Source organism: Triticum urartu, chromosome 6 (genome assembly GCF_003073215.2).
Source record: "Triticum urartu cultivar G1812 chromosome 6, Tu2.1, whole genome shotgun sequence".
Lineage (NCBI taxonomy): Eukaryota > Viridiplantae > Streptophyta > Magnoliopsida > Poales > Poaceae > Triticum > Triticum urartu.
This window is the reverse complement of record NC_053027.1, coordinates 174,147,429-174,162,495: the sequence shown is the minus strand read 5'-3', so window position 1 is coordinate 174,162,495 and position 15,067 is coordinate 174,147,429. Positions and strand designations below refer to the sequence as shown.

Sequence of the window (15,067 nt, the reverse complement as noted above, 5' to 3'; positions counted from 1 at the left end):
CCAAGTAAAGTTGCCGTGTGAGTTCAAAATTCGACCGTTGGTACACGTGTCAGTTCCTTAGTGACCCAGGGTCATTTCGGACAGATCAGGTCGGGTTGCCAAGTGGCTATCAATAGTCCACCCCCCACAACCATAAACGGTTGGCTGCTCAGATTTCAGTGCACGGCTTTTGTCGTTTGAGAGCAACCCACCTCGAAGCCTTTGAAAGAAAATTCCTAGCGAGAAGAAAAGCCCTAACCACCCAGAGCCAGAGTAAATTGGGCATCACTTAAGTCTTCGTGTCTGTGTGATTTGAAGACTTATTACACTTGAGGACTGTGCATCCTCCAGACGGTTAGGCGTCGCGTTCTGAGCATCCAAGAGAAATTGTGGATTGCCAGTGAACGAAGTCTGTGAAGGTTTGGGAGTCTACCTTGAAGACTTACCTGAGTGATTGGCGAGGTCTGTGTGACCTTAGCTCAAGGAGAAAACGGTGAGGACTGGGTGTCTTGGACTAAGTGTCCTTGACTGGGTGTCCGGGACTGTGTGTCCTTTGGTTTAAATACCTAGCCGCTCCAACCCAGACGTACAGTTGTCACAGCAACTGGAACTGGTCCAACAAATCATTGTCTTCAACGTGTCACTGGTTTCATCTTCACTTCCTTTCACTTACAGTTATTCATTGTGAAGCCATTGCATGCTTGCTTTATCTTTTGTCTTCACAACATGAATGTATGATCTGTTCGGCTTCATAACTTCTTCCTACCTGATCCTTATTGCACTGAAGCTGTTTGTCATTGCGCTTTCACTCTATTGAATACATGACCATGGCTGGCCTAGTGTAATCTAACTTCCGCTGCATAGTAATAGGCATAATCTTCACTGTTTGTCTTCATAACTCTCACGTTTTGAAGACTTTCATAAAAATCGCCTATTCACCCCCCCTCTAGTCGATATAACGCACTTTCAAACGACCCTTCAAAACCCGAGCACATAGAGTGTTGGAGTTAGTCATAAAGCGCCATCCGTGCTTCCCCAAAAGAGCTAGGTTAAACAGGCGGAGATCACGAAAGCCCATTCCACCTTTGCATTTCGGTGTAGCTAGTTTATCCCATGATATCCAATGCATAGACTGCCGATCAATAGAACTGCTCCAAAAGAACTTCGCCATACCTGATGTCAGAGTCTTACATACTTTCTTGGTCAGGAGAAAACACGACATGCTGAAGGTAGGAATTGCTTGGATCACGGATTTTAGGAGCGCTTCTCTCGCAGCACAAGCTAGTAGTCGCTCCGACCACCCCTGCATGTGCGCGCGCGCCCTTTCAGCCATATAAACGAAAGTGCCACTGGTGATCCTGCCTATTGCTGTGGGTAGGCCAAGATAGCGCTCGCCAAAAGCCTCGACAGTAACACCCATCAAAAACTTAACTGCCTCACGGAGCTGATGGGGAGTATTAGGACTGAAAAATACTGAACTCTCTCCATGGTTTACGCTCTGTCCCAATGCCTCCCCATAGATGTGAAGAATGTCATTGAGCCTTGATGCACTTTGACTGTCCGCTTTCATGAAAATCAGGCAATCGTCAGCAAATAGTAAGTGATTAACCCATGGTGATCTGAAGCTCACACGAATGCCCCTATCAATGTATCCACCATACGAGTTGAGCAACAAGGACAGTCCTTCTGCACAAAGAAGAAACAAAAACGGTGACACGGGGCACCCCTGCCTCAGGCCCCGTGAAGGGGTGAAGTATGGTAGGAGTTCTCCATTGACTCGAACTGTGAAGCGTACCGAGGTGACACACTTCATTATCAGTCGAACAAAAACGACGTTAAAGCCCAATTTCAGTAGAATGGATTCCAGATAATGCCATTCCACTCGATCGTAGGCTTTCATCATGTCTAGTTTAACAGTGCACATATAATTCTTCCCCCTCTTCCTCCGCTTCATTGTATGAATACTCTCATAAGCAACCAATATATTGTCCGTTATTAGGCGGCCGGGGACAAAAGCGCTCTGTTCATCACTAATCAGCTCATCCATCAAACTCCGCAAACGGTTAGTAATAACCTTAGCTGCTATCTTATAAAGCACGGGGCAGAGAGCGATGGGTCGATATTGAGAGATGGACTGGGGGTGTCGTACCTTAGGTATCAAAGTGACAGAGGTATCATTTAGACCTGTTGGAAGATCTCCCCTATTTAGAAATCCAAGGACGGCTTGTGTTACATCATCGTGGAGCAAGTCCCAATGCCGCCAGAAAAAACCCGCTGTGAAGCCGTCGACACCCGGTGCCTTAGACGGAGACATCTGAAATAATGCTGTGCGTATCTCAACAGCTTCATACGGTCTATCCAGAAACTCGCCCATGGCCGGTGTTACCCTGCTCGGGACATGTGATAACAACACGCTACAGTCTTATGCCCCTTGGGACTCATATAGCTGTTGATAGAAATTCTGAAACTCATCTTTATCCTCATCTGCGTTTGCACACACCGAGCCATCAGCTCGCTGTAAACCAGCAATACGAAAAAAAAAATAGAAATCCTTTGGCCAGTTCCTTTTTCTAATCACACCCTACAAAAATACATCCACCATATACACCCCCAGAATTAGCGAGCAAGGCAGGTCCGTAGTTCACAGCCGAGGTCCGTAAACCCTTGGATTTCCTCCATCTCCACATCAGTGCGACTCCAGTCCGTCCGAGACCGGCATGGCCACCACGGCCGCCGCCGCCGCCCCGGTGCCAGGCGCTATTCCAGCCGCGGCGCCCGCGGCCCCGTCCGCGCAACCGCATCCCGTTCCAGGTGAGGCTCCCCCTCCCCCTTGCCCCCCTCCTTGTTTCTTCCGCACTCCTTGGTTTTGCTCTCCGATGTTAGGTTCTTTGGCCGTCTCTCGCGGACTAAGATTTGCTAAGTTGTGTTCGTCGATTAGTCATGCGTTATCCTCCGATTGGTCGAAAATTCGTATGCCTGGAGCACGGACAGCCCTAGGATTATGGTTCGTGTGTAAATCACACAATCTAGGTGGACTCCTCAGGGCCTATATCAATGGAGGAATATTGTGTGGAGATATTTGCTCTTTGCCTGCTATTCTTGTAGGGTGTGTATATGGTTGATGTATTTTTTCTTTTTCGAGATTGATATGGTTGAGGTAATGAAGCACTCTAGAATGTAGTGGAAGCGTTCTAGAGCCTAACCTCATTCCAGTGTTTGGTTAATAGAATCCTGCAAAGTGGAACTTAACCATGTGCTTCGCCTGATCGAATATTCCACGTATATGGGGAACGAAGTGATGACTCAAAATCGATGGAACCAACTGATCCCGATCTGCTTCCACTAGTCAGGGGACCTCACGTGAGTGCCTCCTAATGATCTGGTCACCGATGCAAACTATCGTGAACATGGGCCTGTAGCCAGCTGCAGCGTGCATCTCCTAGGCAGAGGCCAAAGAGCGAGCGGTGCAGGCGGCTCACATCTCTCAGGCGGCAGGCGGCAGCCACGGTGATGCATATCTCCTAAGCAGCAGAAAAAGTGCGCGCAGAGGCCGGCAGCGGAAGCGACGCTAGAGCTACTACAATGCTGACAGGAACTGTTGGATTTATCTTGTTTACACTGTTGGAGTACTAGAAATACAAATTAAATGGCGTTCAATTTTCGAGTAACATATTGTTGGAATGCAAATGAGTTATTATTGTGAAATATATACATGCATATGCTAGAGGTAAGAGGTGATTTTAACCATATCCATTTTATCCCATCTCTCCAACAAACACTGAGATGGAACCATTCCATTCCATAATATTCCTTCAACCAACAAACTCTAGAACTGTTCCATTATTTATATCAATTCATACCAAACATAGTGATGGAACCATTCCATTTTGTCCCCCAACCAAACGCACCCATAGAGAATATGGTTGGGGATTTGCTTGCGACTTATTAATCAGTTTAATTGTTTCATTTCTATTTTGTCCAAATTGTTTCATTTTAATTTACAAAAGTGCAATAAGTGTACTCCTTTGGTTTTTGTAGAGAAATGTTTATTTTCTGACTACCAGGGTTGTTGTTTCCCTTTCCCTTTCCGTATTATATGTTGCCCCGCTCTCTGTAGCACCTGGTTATTGCAGCTATCAAAACTACATTGTAATCTTTAACCTGGTATCACAAGTATTATGTTAGTACAACTACGACATGAGGCTATTTAACCTAGCTCATCGTGTGTTAAGCGTGCCAGAATGAACTGGCCAGGGTACAGCTGGCAAATGATTATTGGTCCATCACTACATTGCATGGAGGGCTCCTGCATGTGAGTCTCGGGTCGTTAGCCTGTTACCATTTGCATGCAGAACCAAATTCTGTTTGTTGTCTTCTTAACATTTTCTAGCCCAAATGGTGTTTGTTTCAAGTTCTTGGAGTCAACACTGTAATATTGTCGCATCTGCTTCTCTTTGTAAGATGAATAAACAAGTATTTGTATTGTATAAGATCAAGCATTTCAGTTGCTAGAGGATACCCCGTATGTTGCTGCGGGAATTGCTTGCAATATACTTCAATGAGATTGATTATATGAACATGAATATTTGGATTAAGAATATAAGAACTAAAACTGAAAATACATATGATTATTGTATAATTATAATTTTTTTTTTAATATAAGTTTAGCATAGTGTAATTAAAACATTTAAGACTTTTTTCATGCATGGTTGCACGTTGAGGTGGGCCTTTTCCCATGCGTAGTTGCTAGTTGAGGTGGCATAGTGGCATGTTGAGGTGGATATGTTAGTGGGGATCAACGACTTAGTTATACTAGATCTGGTCTGTTTGTATATCTTTCCTGGCAAAATATTCTCGAGTCGAGGATCTTGTGATAGAATGATAACAATTAATGGATGCTCTATTGTACTTATTTGTGTGCTTTGTTATGCAGACAAATGTACGAATTATAAAAACCATTTGCAAGAGTGGACTCAAAGGAATGATCAGAAGTTGCCAGCTTATAATACTGAGTCAAAACGTGACCATCATCGACTTGAGTTCAGAAGCACCGTTGAGGTGGGTGGCGAGCGGTTTCAATCAGCTCGCAATCATAGCCGCCGCAAGGATGCAGAGCAGGATGCTGCCAGAGTGGCCTATGAAATCCTGGTGACAAAGACAGTAAATGATGATGATCATACAGACGCGCTTGGGCTGATTGATCAGGTATTTTTTTTGGTACAGTCCTTTTCGTGTTTACCATCCATCAATTTCATGTTTAAATTTGTCCTGTGAATTGTGCTATATCACATCCTAATTCATGTCTCCTCATCATTCTCCTTTTTTAATTTGCCGTACAATAGACGGCGCCACACAATTTGGTGTGTTTATCATTTTTCCCTCTTTTGCCTACTTGTCTTATATTTTCTAGTCATAGGTATAAATGATATTGCCACAAGAACCCGTGATTTCAGGGTATTGGAAGTGATGACATTTATCACTGCAGAATTCAAAGTTTTCCTGATCACTGCAAATGCATTCTTCTGGTTCATCTTTTCCATATACTGTACTCTTGTAACATAATAGCACTTTTTGTCATCTTCAGATTTTCCGGGTTTTGTAACTCATGTTTGTGTTAAACATAACTGCTAATTGATATGTCCCAAGAACAGATAATCTCCTTTGTGTTCTTTATGTTTCAGATGTTATTGAATGATGAATCAGCTAATCTTACCATTTTATTATTACATGTGGATGTGCGTAGTAGCATCCTTTCATGCTAGCATTTTAATAATCATGCCTGAAATGAAGGAATTGATTTCAGTCTAACATAGATGTTCTCTTTTATTCTATTCAGGGCGTGGTGTTCTGCAAATCAATTCTCCATGAATTTGCTGTTAAGACAAAAGTTGATCAGCCCACTTACTCCGCAGATCATCCAGAAGGGGTATCACCCATGACTCTGTTTGTTTCATCTGTGTTGTTTGCTGGGAACACTTATACTGGTGAAGCTGCAACATGTAAGAAGGACGCAGAGCAGAAGGCTGCTCGTGTTGCAGTCAAATCTATTTTAGGTAACTTATATTTCATTGTTCATGATTAGGAAAAAAGCTCCAAAACCTTTTTTGTATTTATTGTATTTACTGAAAAAGGCTTTCGCCCCGCTTTATAGATAAAGCAAACCACCAGAGCCATACAGTACAACAAGGTTCACCCACACACACAAAGAAACACAACACGAAGTACAAGGGGTTCTGCTGAGGGCACAACTCAACAAGCCTTGAAAATAAACAAAGGGGGCGGTACAACCGCAGCGTTCGATACAGCACGAAGGATCTAATCCGGCTCGGGGGGTGGTGGGGGGAGCGGCGGAGCAAAGCGGAGAGCCATCGAGCGAAGGTCGGCGATGATGGAGGTGATGGCGTCGCGATCCTGGTGACGGCTAAGCGGCCGCCAAAGCTGCAAGAAGCCACACAATTTGAACACAGCGTCAGTAGCACGTCGAAGGGGGACCCGTTGAATGACAAGCTTATTTCGAACGGTCCACAGCGTCCAGGCGAGCACCCCAATGAGCAACCACCTAATGTGGCGGCTGGACAAGGGGGAGGACTGAACCTCAGAGAGGAGATCAGGGAAATTAGTGTGACACCAGTTGCCACCGATGACCTCTCGGAGGCAGCCCCAAAGAAACTGGGCGGACACGCACGAGAAGATGTGATTCGAGGTTTCCGCCGTCCCACATAGGGGGCAGGTACCATCATCGGGACCCTGGCGCTTCAGGACCTCCACGCCCGAGGGAAGCCGGCCACGGATCCATTGCCACATGAAGATTCTAATCTTGAGGGGGACGCGAATAGACCATATAGAGTCAAGGACGCTTGGTCCGGGAGAGTGCGCGATGGCGCAGTAGAGATACTTCGTGGAAAAGCGGCCAGAGGGCTCGAGACGCCAAGATAGGCGGTCGTCGAGGTGCTGCGATAAGTCAGGCTCATGGAGGGCCACCGAGTCAAGGAGCTCATGCCAAGCGGCAACCTCTGGCGGCCCAAATGGCCGCCGGAACGCGAGACGCCCTAAGTCAATAAGGGCGGACTCGACGGAGATCCTAGGTTCGACCGCTATGGAGAAGAGGTCAGGGAGCCGGGCCGCGAAAGGGAGATCACCGGCCCAGCGGTCGAACCAAAATAGCGTGGCCGAACCAGTGCCAACCGCGATGGATGTCCCAATGCGAAGGACCGGGAGGAGCTGAACAACAGACTGCCAAAACTGAGAACCACCCGTCCTAACGCAGAAAGCGAGGGGCTGGTTGCGCAGGTACTTGCGGCGGATGATTTGCAACCACAAGCCACCATCGCCGTTTGCAATGCGCCACAGCCAGCGAGTGAGGAGGGCCAGGTTCATGCGTTTGGAGGACATGATGCCGAGACCGCCCTGTTCACGGGGCTTGCAGATGTCCGGCCAGCGGACCATGTGGTATTTCTGCTTACCACCCTCGCCAGCCCAGAAGAACCTAGCTTGGACCGAGCCAATCTCGTGGTGGAGCGTTTCGGGGAGGCTGTAGAAGCTCATGATGAATAGGAGAAGACTGGAGAGGGACGAGTTGATGAGGATCGTGCGGGCAGCCTTAGAGAGCCACCTGCCCTGCCACGGCTCAATGCGGTGTTGCAGCTTGTGGACCGAGGGACAGAGGTCGGCCACAGTAAGGCGCGAGTCACTAATGGGGATCCCCAAATAAGAAGTGGGGAAGGTCCCCAGCCGACAGTTCAAGCGGTTAGCAATACTCTGGCGCTCAGAGGGGGAGTAGCCCAAGACCATCACCTCGCTTTTAGCGAAGTTAATTTTGAGGCCCGACAAATGTTGGAAGCGGAGCAGGAGAAATTTGATGTTCGCGATCTCAGCCTCTGAGCCCTGCAACATAATGATGGTGTCATCGGCATATTGGAGGAGGGAGACACCTCCTCCCTCCACCAGGTGCGGGGTGATGCCGCGGATGTGGCCGGTGGCCTTGGCTTTATCTAGGATAGAAGCCAGGGCATCAACCACCATGTTGAATAGGAATGGAGAGAAGGGGTCACCCTGTCTAACCCCACAAAAGGTGGGGAAGTATGGGCCGATCTCTCCATTAATGTTCACCCCAGTGTGGCCGGATGACACCAACTGCATGACCCGGCAGACCCAACGATCATCGAAGCCTTTTCGAAGCAATACTTCCCGAAGGAAGGGCCAGCTAACCGTGTCGTATGCCTTATGGAAGTCAATCTTCAGGAACATTGCTTTGAGGTTCTTGGATTTGACCTCGTGAAGGACTTCGTGGAGGACCAAGACTCCATCAAGGATATAGCGACCTTGAATGAAGGCGGATTGGTTCGGGTGAGTGATGCGGTCAGCCAAAGGGGCCACCCTATTGGCGTACCCCTTTGCAAGGATGCGGAAGATCACATTGATCACCGTAATGGGGCGGAACTGGCGAATGTCGGCGGCGCCCGGGACCTTGGGGATCAAGGTAATAACCCCGTAATTAAGGCGGTGGAGGTCAATGGTGCCCACATAGAATTCCTCAAAGAGGGCCATGACCTCCGGCTTGATAGTGTGCCAGAAGGTCTGAAAGAACTTAACTGGCAAGCCATCAGGCCCCGGGGCGGATGCTGAGTTCATGCCTTTAATCGCAAGCCAAACTTCCTCCTTCGAGAACGGAGTTGTGAGGGCCGCATTCTCCGCGTCCGACACACATTGGGCGCCCACCCAGAAGGTGGGAGCAAGAGCCAAGCCCCCATGCGGGGGAGGGAGGGGGCGTAAAAAGGGCTTTATAAAAGCCGTCAACATGGCCGCGAAGCTTGGCCGGGCGCTGCAGGAGGGTCTCGCCATCCCACAAAAGTGGGATGGTATTGCGGCGACGACGACCATTGGCGATGGCCTGGAAGTATGCGGTGTTAGCATCCCCCTTGAGAACCCACTTTTGGGTTCCCCTGAGACGCCAGTAGGCCTCCTCGTCCGTATAGATGACCGTGAGCTGGTCCTCGAGGTCGTACCGCTGCATCCACTCATCAGCGGATAGACCGATCGAGTCAGCCTGGAGGTCAAGCGCCTGGATAGAGGTGAGGAGAGCCTGCTTGCGGTCCCGGAGATCCCGCCCTAAGTTGGCACCCCAGCCCTTCATGAATTGGCGAGAACGCTTGGCGCAGAAATGCCAATCATCCACCGCAGAGATGGACCGGTGGGGAGAGCTGCGGGCCTCCAGCCAACGGGCACAGACAGCCTCCGAGAAGCCGTTCTGGTTGAGCCAGAACGTCTCGAAGCGGAACCTGGGGGCGACGGGAGGGCGTTCGTCCTGAGAAGAGAGCAGCAGGGGAACGTGGTCCGAGCCAATACGAGTAATGGCACGAAGGGAGGCAAGGGGACACCGCAACTCCCACTCAGGCGCGACCAAGACGCGGTCCAGGACGGAGCGGGTCGGGTCGGCCTGGCGATTGGTCCAGGTGAATCTGGCACCAATCCTATCTAATTCCCGCAGACCGAGGTCAGCGATGCAGTCGTTGAACACCTGCATCCGCGGGAAGTTCACCCGGTCGTTGCTTTTATCCTCCGCAAATCGGAGGAGGTTGAAGTCGCCGCCCACGACAACCGGGAGGCGGGCGGCAGACACCTTATTTTTGAGCTCATCAAGAAATGTCGCTGAACGACGGTGGTCGGCAGCGCCATAGACTATGATGATCTCCCATTTGAAGTTCAGTGCCCTCTCGAAAAGCTCCATGCTGACAAAGAACTCCCCCCGGTCCATGCTGCCCACCTCAAAGGTGGCATCCTTGACACCTAAGAGGATGCCACCAGAGTGTCCGGCGATCCCACTAGAAGGGAGCCAATGCCAGGCAAACAGGTGGGGACTAAGGCGGTCAAGCTCGGACAAGGTGAACTCAGTTCGCATGGTTTCTTGAATTGCTACAATGTCGATCCGCTCATCTCGCATGTACTCGATGAGCTGGCGGCGTCGGCCATCCTGGCCAAAACCGCGGATGTTCCAAAAAAGGGTCCGCATTAAACCACCATGCAGGGGCTGCTTGACCCCAGGACATGGGAGGCGCTTTGGGCGCGAAGAGCGGCGGTGCGAGACCGGGTGCGACTGCGGATCTCCAGGGGAGCGGGCGCGGCCTGGCCGGACGGCAGGGGGGTAGGGCCGCCCGCCCCCGATGCGGGAGTAGCAAAGCGGGCACGGGTTTCGGCCAACCGCCCATCGAGGACCTCCCGTGCCTGGATTGCCGCGATTTGGACTAAGGGGGGATCGACCTCCCCCCTAAACACTATATCGGAGTCTGCCGCGACTTTGGCGAGATGCCCGAGAGGGATAGACTCCAAAGCAGAGAACAAACATGTAGCAGAACAGGCAGGAATGACTGGAGTACCTGGCTCGAGGTTGCGCGCCGCGGCGCGGAGCTCAGCCTGCTCGAAGATGGGCAGAGCCGGGGAGCCCGCGGGTCGCGAGGCGTCGATGCGGGCGCTGCGCCGAGACGACGTCACAGGGGTCGACGTCGAGCGGCCCCGCCTGGCGTAGGTCGAGGAGCGAGGCCGGAGAGGCGGAGCGGCCAGCGGAGTCGCCAGGGCGGCGTCCAGCCCGCACCCAGCCAGCACCTGGGGGGTGGGAGGGGAGGCACGCCGGGGCGAGGCCGGCGGGGAAGCTGCCTCCAGCGGTGCGGCCGTGGTGGCCGACGACACCGGCTTGGAGGGTAGCAAGGTAGCCACCTCGGGCAGCGGCGAAGGCAAGACCATGGACGGAGGGGCCGGGGGCGTCCCGGGAGGTGGAGAAGCGGCCTGCGTGTCGAGGAGCGCGAGGGGTAGGGCTGACCTTGAGGCGCAGAGGGAGGCAGGAGGGTCCCCAGGCGGCGATGTCGGCAGCAGGGCAGAGGAGGGCGCCGGCTGAGCGCGGGGAGGAGGCCGGGATGACCACGAGACCCACACTGGATGTGTCGCTAGGCTCAGTCTCCCCGGCGGGGGGGCGACGGAGGCACCGGAAGCAGCCCCTCCGGCAGAGCGGCGAGGGATCTCCCGGTCTGCCGCCCACCCAGGGTCGAGGGAGAGCGGGAGGGGCTGTCCTCCGATCCGTCATCATCATCAGAGTGGTCGGGGCGGGGGTGACGGCGTCCATTGTAGTCGTCCTGCGGGCCTGGGTGGCCACCAGGAGGACCGTCGTCGGAGAAGCGGGGACGCCCCACATGGTTGGGCGGCTCGGGGGCGATGCGAAGGTCGAACCCTTGATCATTGAAGAATACCTGGACCGTGGCACGAAGCTTGGTAGAGTCGAGGCATTTGACCTTGACCCGAACCTCCTCCTTGCGGAGGGAAAGCTCATCGACCACCACCACCTTCCCCAGGATCCGGGACATGCGACGGATGGTACGCTCAGACCTCGCAATGTCCGGGAGCCCGGAGATGAGGATCCAAGCCGTGTCAAGGACGGCCACGGCCTTCAGGTCGAGAATCGGCTCGGAGATGTCGACGACAAGCTTGTTGAGGGCGAGAGTGATCTGGTCGCTGCGGGTGGCGTATCCGTGGCTGAGAGCGTCGGGGAAGACCACAGAGAACTCGGAACCGGAGATCGGGGTGACCGCCCACTCCCACTGCCGTCGGTACAGATGGTTGAGCTCCGCCTCGATCATCTCGGGGGAGGCCACACCATCAATCACCGTGACCACGGCCTGGAGGGAAGGGGGCGGGGGCGAGTCATCGGGGACCTCGATATGGAAGAACCCCAACCCCTCAATCCCATCCCCGTACATCCGCAGCTTGTCGGGGACCGGCTTGTCAGGGCAGAGCAGGGCGGGGTGGCCGGGATCCTTGCAAATGTAGCAGCAGGCGGAGTTGGAGCAATCAACCTGAGAGTGGCCAACAGTGCCACAGTTGAAGCAGGTGGGCCGGGTGGCGTCGGACACAGGAGCCGTAGGCGGGGGGTTCACGCGGCCGGCTTGGTTCAGCGCGGCACGCCCCTGGCCAAGTCGCTTCTTCTTAGATGGGCCCTGGCGGCCGCGCTGTTGCTGCCCCCCACCCACAACCCCCGAAGTTGGCGGAGCAGCCGAGGTGGCGTGAGGGGGGACGTACTTGCGGGACGGAGCCGCGTTCACCGGAGCCGCGGGACATAGATAGGGGGGGCGCTAGTGCCGGGGCGAGGGAGAGCGCGCCCGATGACGCGGGGGGAGGGGGAGTGGCGGCGAGGAGGAGGGGAACGTGACCGGCCGCGCCAATCGGACCGGCCAGGCGAGCGGAGCGCCTCGCGGCGGTCATCCCGGCCGGACGGGCGGGGGGCATCGCGGTCCCGGCCCCGCAGCTCGCGGCGGAGGGCGTCCGGGGAGGGGCGGGGGCGTCTCGGAGGTCGTCGAACCGGCGTTTGCGCCTGGCCTCCCCATCCTCCCAATCCCTCGGCATGGCCGAGGGGCGCGAGCAGGGAGGAGGGAAGAGGACGCAGGCACGAGCGGGAGCAAGGGTTCGGTCGAGGGAGTGCTGGAGGCGGCTGGAGGGGATTGGGGACGAAGGGGAAAACCGTAGGGCAGCCAAATGTTGGATGCGGAAGGGGTGGGCCTAGGGCAAGGAAGCGGCCCAGCAATGGGGGGCCGGCCCACAAGGGCATCCCCAGCCGGGACCGGATCTAGGACGCGACGGGCCAGGCTGGCCACCGGGCCACGGCCCAGGACGCCAGGGCCCAAGGAGCGGGGCGGGGTACCCACTCGGAGGGTTTCCCCTCGACGAGCAGGCGCCGCCGCCGCCGCTGGGGAGCATGGCGCGAACGGCCGGACGCGACGGAGCGGCCACGAGGCCTGGAACTGAAGGCCGGAAGACCCAAATCGCGCAATAAATGGCCGGAACAGGGAGCTGCGGGCGGGGAGAACAGGGCCGAGGACCACGGGCGAGGAGCTCGGGCAGGGGCAGGCAGTCAACGAGCCAGTGGCCGGAGGAGATGGGGAGGAGGAGGCCGGGGAGGACCTCCACGAGGCACGGGCAGGTCCAAGGTTGGACCGTCTGGCGACGCCCCACGAGCGGCGCCGGCTCCGGCGAGCCCCACAGTGCCCAAGGCCCGAGCTTTTGCACTGGACCCCGGCCACCGCGGCGGCAACCTCCGCGAGCCCGAGTCGGAGCCTCGCACGAGGGAGGTTGGACAGGGGGCCACGCTGGGCGGTGCGGCTACGGCTGCGAGGGCTAGGCAGCGGGGTGGGGACGGCGGGGCAGGGAGCGGGGCGGCTCGGGGTCCAAAACGTCGTCCGCGAGATCTGACCACCGGAGCGGCGGCGGGGAAGGGCTCCGACGGGAGAGCTCAGGGGCCGGCACGGGACCAAGGGTCGGCGGCGAGGGGGGCGGCGGCGGAGGTGGCCTCGGCCAGCGAAGGCGCGGGCGGGTCGTCCGAGCACACCGTCGCGGGAGCCATCTCCTCATCCATTACCCCCCCCCCCCCCCCCCCCCCCCCCCCCCCCCCCCCCCCCCCCCCCCAGCCCAGCTTTTACAAATGAACTTTGTAACACAAGAATGATATTGCATACCCAGTCATTTATTGTATTTGGAATTAGTAGCAGGCTTTTAGGAGTAGAACTAACTATTCACTATGTTGTTGCAGCTACAAAGAACACTTGTATGCATCAAATTGTCAGATCAAAGAAAGAGCTTATCATTGCCATCACATCTTCTGGGTTCAACAAAGAAAGAGGAGTTGTAAGCCAGGAAAACTGCAATGCTCCAACAAATGCAATTACTCCTATAAAATTTGTGCCTGCTGGTGAAGCTGCTGGTCTAACTGCGGATCAAGGAGCGACCAACGTTCCTGAAGATGATCCATGTGCACAAGCTGTATCTGGCTCGGAAAAGCGCAAGAAGCACAGAAAGGTTTGATGAGAAGATTCTCACCCATCGTAACATGAGGTATTTTTTTCTTTCAGTTTATACTATGTGTAAAATGACATTGTGGGATATCGTCCTTAATTTTCATCCTTGCTGCATCAAACCATGTGGCATGGATATCCCTCAAGTGTTAAAAAGAGCTTTAAGAGTTACAGCAACTAATAAAGTGTCTAATTAGCCATCATCATGTTACCCTTTAGGGCGTGGATGAGGCATGTCTTATCCAGGAATGCACGAATAAACACCACTTAATATTTATGGAAGTTCTTATAGTCATGTAACTATTGCAAATCTGCAAGGTCCCATCTCCTTTAAACATATTTGGAACATTGCAATTCATCTTCAAGGCTTGCCGTACTAGCTGGGAAGATACTATTGTATATGCCAGTAAGTGTGCTAATTACTTAGGGAAATATTTTGTTTACTTCATTCATTTGAAGTGCTCAATTACCTTGTCCAAGACCAGCTGAAATATTATCTAAATGTACTCGGGCCCTTTGCCACAAAATCTGGTACAATTGGATCGAGTAATTCGCTGTTCTTCTAGCAATCTTGCTATCCCATATTTTGGCAGAAGTGCTCCTCCAGAGTGTTACACTGAACTGAGCTTAATTTATCGGCAGGTTTCATCGTCTATGGTGGTGGAAGTGAAGGGACTGCTGGTTATGTGGCGCTGTGTATGACATGTTTTTGGGCCATCGCTAGGATGCTTGTTGGAATGACGTTGAGTAAGGCATCCACTATCCGTATGTTTCCGTGATTAGCTTAGCTTGGTATCAGGAACTCAGGTTTCTATCGAAGTGGCTTTGCTATGTCGGGAACTCTGGATCTCTGTGATGTAACTTGTGGTTCGTCGTACCATTTCCAACCCGTGTTCGTGTCAGATCACTTGAGGATGTGTTTGGTTCAAGCAATATTACCCATCATCGCCGTAAACAAGTCACGTCACCGGACCAGCGACGACGTCGGTCCTCTCCGTATAGTCGAATAGACTGTCATGCCCCAAAGTAGTGGATCAAGGGATTTGGGGATGAACTCGAGCTAGGGTTCAGATCTAGATAAGGGAAACAATACGAAATGGGGAATGAGTTAGCGGCGCTCGGCGGAGGCTATTGTATAGCCCGACAATGGTAGAAGATGAACAGTAGAAAGTGATGGTGAAACGTTACAGTAACTAGGCGAGCGAATGCGAGCTGTTGGATCTTCATGGCTGCACTTGATCTGGTCTGTCCGTTAACGG

The 15,067-nt window shown here is 53.3% G+C and overlaps 1 protein-coding gene across 1 annotated transcript; it reads left to right on the top strand.

Moving 5' to 3' along the window:
* The first annotated feature begins 2,587 nt into the window (after positions 1-2,587).
* LOC125512130 (double-stranded RNA-binding protein 4-like) lies at positions 2,588-14,715 on the top strand. Its single transcript, XM_048677207.1, has 5 exons — positions 2,588-2,790; positions 4,913-5,184; positions 5,816-6,032; positions 13,547-13,848; positions 14,451-14,715. The coding sequence occupies exons 1-4, from the start codon at positions 2,697-2,699 to the stop codon at positions 13,816-13,818; spliced, it is 855 nt and encodes a 284-aa protein (XP_048533164.1). The 5' UTR covers positions 2,588-2,696; the 3' UTR covers positions 13,819-13,848; positions 14,451-14,715.
* The last annotated feature ends 352 nt before the right edge of the window (positions 14,716-15,067 follow it).

What these genes read in the sequence shown, in the direction of transcription:
- LOC125512130 (XM_048677207.1), top strand. Translation starts at nt 2,697, where the DNA reads ATGGCCACCACGGCCGCCGCCGCCGCCCCGGTGCCAGGCGCTATTCCA. An exon ending in CGCTTGGGCTGATTGATCAG is followed by an intron (nt 5,185 to 5,815) that starts GTATTTTTTTTG and finishes TATTCTATTCAG; the next exon opens with GGCGTGGTGTTCTGCAAATC. An exon ending in TGCAGTCAAATCTATTTTAG is followed by an intron (nt 6,033 to 13,546) that starts GTAACTTATATT and finishes ATGTTGTTGCAG; the next exon opens with CTACAAAGAACACTTGTATG.